This window comes from Pistacia vera, unplaced genomic scaffold (genome assembly GCF_008641045.1).
Source record: "Pistacia vera cultivar Batoury unplaced genomic scaffold, PisVer_v2 Contig581, whole genome shotgun sequence".
NCBI lineage: Eukaryota > Viridiplantae > Streptophyta > Magnoliopsida > Sapindales > Anacardiaceae > Pistacia > Pistacia vera.
The window spans coordinates 250,029-261,202 of NW_022196425.1; the positions used below are offsets into that span (position 1 = coordinate 250,029).

The following is an 11,174-nucleotide window of genomic DNA, read 5'->3' on the forward strand; positions in this document are numbered from 1 at the left end:
AAAGGGTGGTGTTTAGTGTAACTAGAACAAGAAGTTCTCTTTGCTATAGCTAAAATTAACTTTGAACTATATCTTGTAATGTTTGTTGATTAGTGGATTTGCTTCGATTTGGATGAGATCCAGATGTAGGCTAAAAGTAGATTTAGCCGAACCATATATATGCTGGTGTGCTTTACATTTACAGCTTGTTTTTATTTGTGATTTGTTCTAACTTGACTTGCTTAATCAACTTGGTAAATTTCTTCTACTGCATCTTTAAAATGAGTACCTAAACATTAAATAGAGTTCACAAACTCTAACAAAGTGAATCATATGCAACTTCTAAGAAATATTTTCTATTACTTGTGGAAACAGTTTCATTAATTTTCTCTAAATTTAGACTTCATTGGTTGAGCATTGTGAGACTATTATGATCCAAAAACTAAATAACTAAATTAATAATTATCTCTTCTCTGAGTACTATATCACAAGCAAAAACTCAAAAACTACAGATAATAAGACTAGAAGTTAATAAATTAAGTTATAATAATCATTATTGGGGATTTATTCATCCGAATTTTAACATAAATTTTGAACTGTTAGATTAATGCATTTGAATGGTTGAAATTGCAGTTAAATATGATATTTCCCAAGTGCATTAAATATGTAAGTTGTATTAATTACCAACTGATTTGATTCAATAACTTATAAATTGTGTTATATTTTATGTAAAAAAAGGTGGTGCTCATAAACCTTCCCTTTATTTATCATATTAACGGATTCTTTTTAGTGGATAATGTATCATTATTTACGAAAATAAAGCCATAATTTTTGGGTCAATAAGATTTTTATAAGAAATGATTAAATTAGAAACTAGATGCTCATAATCAATCATGTGAGAGAGAAGAAGCCCTGCGCACACTTGATTTTCTAATTTTCCATAAATATGTAATTGAACCCTTGTGACTCAATTATTTTGTGATTTTGGCTTTTGCTTGTGCTCACTAATTATTTTTTCGAGAGGACAATTTATGCTCCCGCTGATGCTTTACCTAGTTATATGCAACCATTTTACCAATCTGATTCGGCACCAACTTTTGTGTTCTGAAATCAGTTCTGATAATTTATCAGCAATAACAAGTGAAAGATTTGTAAATTGAAAGAAAACGAGAAACAAATTTGACTTCAATTGCTATATTCAATTGAGTAAATGAATCAATGAATTACAATGAGGGTTTTGCAGCTACTTAAGTGAAGACAGTAGCTGAAATGAAGTGATGAGAAAGGGAAAGTGAACTTAGAGAAGAAAGTTCATTCAACTTTAAGAGAGACACAAAACGACTGTGTTTTGTTGTTACTTACCTAAATATCAACTAAGTCCTTATCTTCTGAATTCTGACACTTTAATCCACATGCCCACTCAAATTGAGCTCCCTAGTCCAGATTTCTGAATTCTGATACTTTGATCCACATGCCCACTCGAACATGAATCTCCTTCCATCATGTCTTCACAAACTTCAGCAGGTCATGTCTTCACAAACTTCAGCAGGTCATACCTTTATCAGATTACATTCACCATTTCCATTCTTCATATAATTCAGTCATAAGCCACAAAACTGCAAACTATAAAACTGCAAATAGCAGTCTTCACCAGATTACATTCACCAGCATTCTACTGTTAATTCAGTCCACAAAACTTGTGGATTAAAGTGTCAGATTTCTGAATTCTGATACTTTAATCCACAACAAGAGCATTGTGATGACTCAAAAAACTATATAAAAAAGATCAGAAGTCCATAAATTACATTACATTATCCAAAAGCTAAATAATTACATTATATTATCTCTTCTCCGAGTACTACAACACAAGAAAAAGCTGAAAAGCTACATTACATTATATTTTAATAACGCTAGAAGTCAATAACTTAAGGTTACACTACGTTGCTCCCCGGTTGCAAATTACATCTATACCAGATAATTAAAGACTTGCTAGTAGCTAGGAGAGCTTCCAGGATTTACCACCTTTCATGTTGAATTTCTTTAGCCTTCCAAAGAACATAATTATAGTGAGCATTAATTTTCCTCCGGTACTCCATCTTCCAACAAATCCATACCAAGTATCCTTGCAGGAGCTGTCAGGTTTCAGTTGCCGTTTACAACTGTACCCAGTTGAGAACCCAACATTCCCATATGCACTACACAATAAACATAATTTTCTTTTAGAATTTTTTGCCTAGATTGATAATCAACAAAGAGAAATTAATAATTAATCTGACCTCATAACTTCTAATGTGATGTTTAACACATTGAAGTTGAGGGGGTCGTTCTTAATTTTGTCTCTCTCAGTGATGCAGATTATGATGATTCCCATGACTAAATAGGAAAGTTGTGACAATATCAGACTCTCCACAAAACCCTTCTTTTCATTTTCTTTCGGTTTGCAATTTTCTGAATCCTTTTCTTGATATCTTCTTGGTAAAAATGATGTATAAGGTGGGAGATACCTGCACAGATTGAATGGTTAGATCTCTCCTTATATAAAGAAACACAAGTAAGACTTACATGTTTTGAATAGATCTACTTTTACATACAGTTAACGATCTCATCCCATGTGGTTTGAGAATTGTTGTAAAAAATTTAATTCAAAGATCTCATCCCATATTAAGGGTCAAAAATTTATATAATAAGATCCGTTCCATTGAATATAAAGGTATTATGGAACTAATATTTTTATTATGATATTTACCATAAGCATATCATGTAATAAGCTTATCTTGAAAAGCTTTAACTTGTAATTTTTCAAAATTCTTAGTGTATGCATGTTTAACTAAAAATTCTCAGATATACAGGTTTTCTAGACTATAGGCCAACAGTCAGTTCGATGTCTTTGCTTTTGCAGTTTTGTAAAGTCAATGTTTAGTCGTTGACTTCCGATCTGCAAGTGAAAAACTTCTAAATTTTCGTATAGAGAGCAACTATATGTTGTCATCACTTAATTTACTAGTTTAAACAGTTCTTTTAATATTAAAACAGTTATACTGTGACTTTCCACTGATTATTATGGCATGACCTCATGCCCCATGGGCAGATAGTCACTTAAATTGGATTCGCCACTAATCTAACCATACATAGCTTTTGCCAGAAAGCTTCTAAAATGGTTACAGAGAATCCAGTATGTAGGCAGTGGCGTTGGGTGCGCCCCTAATTATCCAACAACTTGTTCTAAAATGATCTATAGAATCCAAATTATAAAGTTGCTTCACCGCTGACTATATATAAATGCTTCAATACGAACGTTTATAAAGGTAAGTAGAAAATGTTGGTCAAAGGATGAAAATGCAAAAAATTCAAGTAGCAGGAGGAACTTGTAATTCTGCAATACGGTGTCGTTTTTTATTTCAGTAAAGTTAGTTGTACAATGCACTTTACTTAACCACTCTACTCTTCATCCTTGTCTTTGTATAAAAGAGTAAAGTTGCTCCTCACTGTAGCTTGACGAATTGAATCATTACGTAAACAAAAATTAAACGCTTTTCTCTCTGTTTTTCTGTTTTGTTTGCAAACCCTAAGCTAGTTTTACAGAAAAATCGATCGAATTTTTATGATTTTATATTACTATAGGTTCATAAAGTAATTGATAAATATATCTTATTTTTCAGAAAGTATTTAAACACCTTCGAAGACAAAATTTGGTTTGTTTTTCTTTTTCTTTTTTCTCTTTTTGAGAGAATACAAAACTGACAAATTGATCATCCTTTCAGAAACAAATTAATTACTTTATTATCAGTAAAATATCTTTCATGGACAAAAAAAATACGGAAAATATATGATATACATATCAATCATTAAATTTCGAAAATAAAAATATTATACAGAGAGAATAAAGGGAGAGTGAAGAACTTACATCATAACAACAAAGAGCACCAGCACTGCTGAAGAAAGTGTGGAGAGATCAAACACAGATTCGCCGGTGTACCTCGAATTAACCACTTCAAATAATGAACCAACCACTTTCTCGTAGAAATTCAGACCATCCATAGCTTCCGAATTCCATTCCAGGGAACAAAAGAGGACAAACTGCACAAACAAGAACCCAAAAACAGTAGCTCCGAGAAAATAAGAACGAACACTAGAGAACAAATGAGGGTAGCCCATCTCTTTCTGATTCCTCAACATGTACTCAAACTCCGCTCGCCTTGTGATTTTATTCAAAATCCAGATGACAAGTCGCAGGCAAGATGGATACAACGTGTTTCCAAGGAGAGTTTGGGGATTTAGATTTCAACATCACCTTGAATTTAAGTGGGGGAATAGGGGGTACTAACTACGTCACTTCGGGAATGAAGGAGTTTAGGGATTGTGTGAGTGATATTGAAGTTGAGGATCTTAGTCAAGCTAGGATACTGTACATCTAGAATAGAAAGCCGCATAAAGAGAATGAAGTCCTAAAGAAGCTTGATCGGGTAATGGGTAATGCCCACTTTGTTGCCCAGTTTCCCAGAGTTAACATCTTTTTTTTACCCCATGGGATCAGTGACCACAACCCGTCATTAACAACCTTCCCTCTTCTAACTACTTCTAAACCTCAACCCTTTAAATTCTTCAATTATATGGTTTACAAGGAAGATTTTCAGCCTTTGGTGCAGAGGATTTGGGCTTTGGGCATTGAAGGTGTGCCTATTTATAGGGTGGTTAAAAAATTAAAGTTGTTAAAATCCCATTTCAGGATGCTGAACCGAAAGCAGGGTAACCTCAATCATAGAGTGGACGTTTTGAGGAATGAAGTTAAAATGATCCAGCAAGCTCCAGACTTAGATCCTTATAATAGAGAGCTTCGTGACCAAGAGGTGATCTTCTCAAATGCTTTTTGAGTAGCTCTTCTTGATGAAGAACGGTTCCTTAAATAGAGAGCGAAAGTCCACTGGTTTTGCATAAGTGATAAAAACTCAACTTTTGTCCACTAGTTCTTAAGAACACCCAATAATTTGCGAAAAATTGATAGGATCACACAGGGTTTGGGAGAAATTATGGAAGGCCAAGAGATGGTGGAGGAGTTTGTCTCGTTTTTTGAACAACTCCTTGGTACTAATAGCTCGGTTATCTCTTTAGAGAGCATGAATGATATGTTTTCGATTCAAGTGTCTGACTTCCATAAGACTAACATGATACACCCGGTCTCTTCTGAGGAGGTAAGGCAAGCTATGTTTAGCATTGGTGATGATAAAGCTCTAGGCTCGGATGGATACTCAGGCTGAAAGACATATTCTGTTCAACATACCATTCTAGGTCTCTATATATTTAAGTCGTGCAAATCTATGATAAAGTTGTAATATTGTCTAATCTGAATATGAACCAAATATTTTAGCTTTTCCTTTCAAACTATTGGCTGTAGATTCAGCTCCCAAGATCAATTGATAGTTTTTGTGAGTAAGGCTCAGATTAATAATCTTAGTGGGTCTTGTGTGATTGAGTACTGTAAGAATAAATAAATAGGTGAGAGTAGAAAAACTTGAGAAAGATTCAACTTTGTTTGTTGAATTCTTAATTGAGTTCTTAATTGATTTTTATGGTTCTCTGATTTTTTTTAGTTTATATTCTTCACTCTCTTTACAAAGTTAGTACACGTGATGTGTGTTTTAAAACCCTACCTGGCCTAGCTAGTTCAACAAGTTCAATAGGGACTCTGGGCCTTTATCGAGCCGCTTATCAGTTTTAACCGTTCATAGCAAACCCTTGAGAGGAAGATGACAATCAGCGAGCACACGATGGCAGATGTTGGGGGTTTTACAGTGGAAGGGCCAATAAGTCCAAAGGTGGTGATGGAAGTGATTATTGATGAGTGAAACGACCGAAAATAGCAAAATTCACGCAGCCACAATAGTATGCTGTTGTTAGCGATTAGTGAGGCAAATGGGGGTGAGGTGGGGTGAGATGAGTTTTGGTCAGGAGGTTGAGGGGAGTATTTTTGTGTGATGGAGAATGTTGTTGATGCAAAAAACGAGCCCTATTTGGCCTGGGTTGTTAAAGCTAATGATCCGCATGCATTTGGGATGTTTTTGTAGGATTTCAAACCTATAGAGACTTATGTGATTATTAGGGGTGTTTTTGCTGAATTTTAAACTTTTGGATACGTTAACATCACTAGTTTGACCTATCGGTCAAACCAGTTTAACCGGTCAACCTGGGAGTCGATCACTTTGTCAGGTTTCATCCCAAGTCGGGTTTTAAAACCTTGCACATGACATGTCCGAATATGCTGACATAAATTTGACTCAAGTTCACAGATAAAGTAACATGACAAAATATTGACTACAGAACTAGTTTAACACAACGAAATTTAACACAAACTATATAGACCCTCTAATTATTTCTCGAATGTACTTATGTCCGTAAAAAAATAATTGACGTTCAAGTTGATCAGTTCTAATTGTGCTCAATATTATTAATAAATTATGATATATATTTTGACAAAGCTGTAAGTCTTGATTGAGCTTGCTAACGGTAAACTAATCTGGATTTACTTAAAGCTAATCTAAATTGTACTAACATGTATGTATTTCTTTTTCAAGCATTTCACAATTATTAAAAAAAAAAAAATTAAGAAATGTCCTTATTAATTTTTAATGAATACTCCACGTGATAGTTTATATATATATTATTTTGTCTTTTGCAAACAACTGAATAGACGTGTTACACTAGCCAATAAATAACTACATCTTAATTCTTACATAACAACAATAATAGGTAAGTCAGTTTTTAATTTTATATCTTATTAATTTTTGTCTTTCTCATACCATGATACATCTTAACTTTGTTCTTTTTCTCCTCACATTGTATAACGTACACGAACAAAATTTAGTTTTATTTTTATAATGATATCTTTTAATTAGGGGTGAAAGCCGAGTCAAGACCCTCACGCTCGGCTAATTAAATGCTCAACTTGGCTCAATTACAACGTCGAGCTGAGTTCTAACACAATGCTAATCGGCTCGAAAAGCTCGTGAGCTTCAACAAGCTTGAGGGTGCATTTGATAGTTTTGAAACTAAGAGGGAGTCATAAAATTTTATAGTTTTTAAAATTGCAAATCCACCCATATTCAAATTATGTAAAAGTCGAAGTGGATTTGGGGATTAAAAATTAGAAACCCTAAAATATAAAAACTCCCTCCTTCGCCTCCTCCTCGTCTTTGTGTGTAATCCAAGCGCATTCTTCCGATCAGAAAGTGTCTTCGAAATACTCTCTTTCTGCAGACATCTCTTAACCCACGCCATGTATTTGGGGCGCTCTTTTTCAATGCTCAAGCCGGACAAAATCTCATATGTGTGAAAATAACAGTAGTGAGGAACCAAACAAATATCCATGAACCCCAAGGTTTCACCTCCGAAGAATGGCTTTTCTCCAAGCTCATCTTCCAATCTGTTCAGGATTTTAACGAATTCCCTCTTGGCTTCCTCCTGATTTTCATCTCTTGTTCTCCAGGTCTTCCTCCCAGCTTCAAACACCTGCATTTTTTTTTTCCTACTATGTTTATTGAAATCTTTGATGGGAAATACAGTGATGGAGGGAGGATTTTGTTGTTGTGGGACTGGGCCCCAGTCACTGGGGTATCACAAAGAAAAAATTTCAAATATTATTGTTCATGGAAATTTGTTTTTTTTTTTCATTTATTAAATTTTGTTAATAAATATTTAATTTTGAATTTATTTTTCGTGTTTGATAATAATAAAGTGTCATATGTGAGTACAGTTCAGTTTCAGGGAGAATATTGTGTATAAGAGTCTAAGGGATCAGAGTGTCATATGCGAGTAGAATAGGGTCAGGAATAACCTTGCCAATACGCTACGTTTTACTAAAAATGCAGTATATATGTGCTTTGTACTGTAGCTTTCGTCTTTGTAAGCAAAAACAGAAACACCCAGATTACTTGACTGAATCTGTTACTCTCTTAACCACTTTCTCTTCTTCTTTTCTCAAAGATTTTTGCTGCGATTCTTTTCTCTTCAGATAATAATAAAAATTATTTTTAGAATTAAAAATATTAACTAGAGTTGATCCCACTGGAATTTTTGGCAAATTTTAGATGGCAAATCTTTCATTGTCTGCTAGAATTTTTTCTGATTTTTTCAATCAGCTTGAGCTCGAATTAGAACTCGAGCTTGAAAGTTCAATTAACCGAGCTCGAATTCGAGCTCAAGTATCCCTTTAAAGTACCAAGTTCAAGTTTGAACTCAATTCTTCAAGATCGAACTCGAACTCGGTATTGTAGCGTTCGAGCCAAGCTCGAGTAGTCAGATACTTAACTCAACTCAACCCAATTTCACCTCTAGTTAGTTCTAATCATTGATCCCCAAGTTAATCTATTGTTCTTTCTTTGGTTAAAAATTAAAATCCTAATTTCACCACTTATGTGGCAGAGATGTAGTTGGATGCTTAAACAATTCACAACCACATTCAGAACATGGTGAGAGCTAGATAGGGCTATGGACCTCAATAAAATGAAATATTTCATGGTCAATATAAAACTTGTGGAGATTTGGAGATTACCTATGATTATCTTGCAAACCAACATATGACGAACATGGGTTTTCCTAACCCAAAGATTGTTGTAAGGTAGGAATGATGTTATTTATTGTTGTTCTTAGTCTTGTTTAAGTTTTTATGAATCCTATCTCAGAACATGTCCTATGGTAGAATGTCTTTGTCTTTATATTCTTTGGATTGCTCCTCTCCTCTTTGTCCTATCTTTCACGTGCTTAATTTAGACAAACAAGAGGAGATTAAGTTTTTAGTGTATTACGCTTGTGTTTTTGTTCCTTTCCCAAGATCTGTCCTAAGGTAGGATGATCATTTTTTTATGACTTCTTTGTACATTTTTTCTCTCTTTTAATGATACTACTTACTTAAAAAAAAAAAAAAAAAAAGTACTCATAACTCTTTTGATACTTTCCATATGGTTACACCATGTTAATTCTTTTTTTAATACCATGCATATGCATGACAGTCACATAATACTAGATTTTCCTTCTTGGAGGCGAATATCAATACCAAGATTCCCGGTATCGAACAAGATGCTTAAGTAAAATTTTATTCATCCAGTTTAAAATATAATTTTGATTCTCTTTGAGAGATTAGATTAGACTCTCCACTTGATGGTTCACTTCAGATTCTCTTTCAAAGAGCATTTTCATCCAATCTTTCCCAGCCTGAAGCTTCATATTTCTGGGTTGCATCGACCCTGAGTACCAAAAGAGGTGAGTGTTTCAACTTTCAAGCCCAGTTGTTTTCTAGTTTTATGGAGTTCTATTTTCTCAATTATTTTCGGACTGCTGCATGAATGTTTATCAGAAACATAGTGATTAATATTACTTAGCAGTACATAGCTAAGATTTTTCTTGTTTCTATCCTACATAAGAAATTCGGAAGTAGGTTTAACAATATGCTATAGACATGGTTGCTAAGATTTCTCAGTAAAATAAATGAAAAAAGTATCCTAAATGCTGATAATTGATCTTAAACACCCATTTATTTCCAAGTATATGCATATTTGAAGTGTGGCCTGATCGATATTTATCTCCCATAGCGGCATTCCACTACAGATGAGTTAAGGCAGTAGTTATAGAAGTTGATCCAATAAATGATTCAGTAGAGTGAGTTATATATATTTGTTTTGAAAGATAGGGTCTACATTGCATGAAGAAATTTTTTTGTAATCTATTTGGGGGTTATTATCTCTGATTTCTTTAAATTAAAGTTTCATAAGTTATCAGCAAGACTTCCTTAATTATGTTAAGTAATTTTTATTGGAGCTTAATAGCAACACCAAGTTACATGGTAACTTAAAACTGTTACGGCATATTCTTTGAGAAATGAAGATTGGGAATGGGTACTATAGAGGAGAGACAAGTTAGAGGAAAAAGTCTTGGGTGGCATCCAATCATGCAGTGGCAAAATTAGTCTAAATTGTGTTGGAAAGTTTAAATTATAATTGTCACTCCCCCTCCCAGGTATCCTATCTCATCAGATCCAGGCGCTTCGAGGGACTCGGGATCCCAAGAGGAGGGTGAATATTTTTGAAAATGTTTTTCTTAATAATCCCTTTAAACAAAACCTCATAATTAATCTCCATGTAAAATGTTCAATTACCCCTTATATTTTTAAATTTTTTAATCAACCCTCGTACTTTTAAATCTTTAAGTCAACTTGTAAACTTTTAGATTCTTATCAACCCCCCAAAACTCTGAAAACATGATAGTTTCCCCCCTTCAGAATATAGGAGTCTAATTCAAGAGGGGGGACTTTCCCTAAGGCCCAAACCGAAAGAATAAAAAGGGTTTACAAAAGAAACTGGGCCATATTATTAATAGGCCAGCCCACCGAATAGTAAAAATCCAATACCCAATAAAATAACTAGGCCTTATTAATAAGTTAATAGGCCAGCCCACCATATATAATAAATCCAATACCCAAACAATATCTCTGCCCCAAAATTTCCAATGAACAGTGAACACAATACAAAACAAAATTCTAGCAAGTCAATGATAGTAAACTTAAAATTTCCAGCATCATTTCAAATTAAGGGTCAGCGAGTACAAACATAAATATATGTAAATTCCAGCAACACTTTAAATCAAAAGGGGCAGCCGGTTACATGTAACTACAACTCCATATTAAAAAAAAAAAAAAAAAAAAAAAAAAAAATCACATGTATGCCATTTGTACTTCATCACTTAGCCAACAATTTACTTAGTTTCATATTTCCAATATATAATCAACCCTTCCATAGGCTAAATATATCATAAAAACCAATATAGGACAGTAACTAAAGTGTATGAATTAACCCATTCAAGCATGAATTTTGAAAACATGAATTGTTTATGCAATACTAGTCCACTCACGACTTTTTCCCTTGCTTTCAACTCAAGTGCTAGGTCCTCTTGTCTTCTTCACCTATTTGATTCAAAATTGTTATAAGGATTATGATCTAATCAAAGAGAAAATGAAAGATTGATTAAATACAATAATGGATTGAAAATGCATGTCTAACTCTTGTCCTTTACCCCAAAATTTCTCCGAAAATTCTTCTCCTACAAAGCACTTCTCAAATATTGTTTTTCTCTCTTTCAATTTACACAAAAGAAGGTAAGGCAAAAATCCTTCTCCCTCTGTCACCTTTTCCCCTCTCACTCTCTTGGTC

The 11,174-nt window shown here is 33.8% G+C and overlaps 2 protein-coding genes across 2 annotated transcripts; both read right to left on the reverse strand.

The window, feature by feature from the left end:
- Nucleotides 1-1,895: 1,895 nt before the first annotated feature.
- On the reverse strand, nt 1,896-4,260 carry LOC116109527 (sodium transporter HKT1-like; the record flags this gene model as incomplete). Its single annotated transcript, XM_031395754.1, has 3 exons — nt 1,896-2,174; nt 2,256-2,483; nt 3,884-4,260. Coding segments are annotated over 3 exons (804 nt in total), but the record flags the coding sequence as incomplete, so codon positions are not given.
- Nucleotides 4,261-7,110: 2,850 nt separating this feature from the next.
- Nucleotides 7,111-7,488, reverse strand: LOC116109528 (probable glutathione S-transferase). Its single transcript, XM_031395755.1, has one exon. It carries the CDS (start codon nt 7,486-7,488, stop codon nt 7,111-7,113), a length of 378 nt encoding a protein of 125 aa, XP_031251615.1.
- Between the last annotated feature and the right edge of the window lie 3,686 nt (nt 7,489-11,174).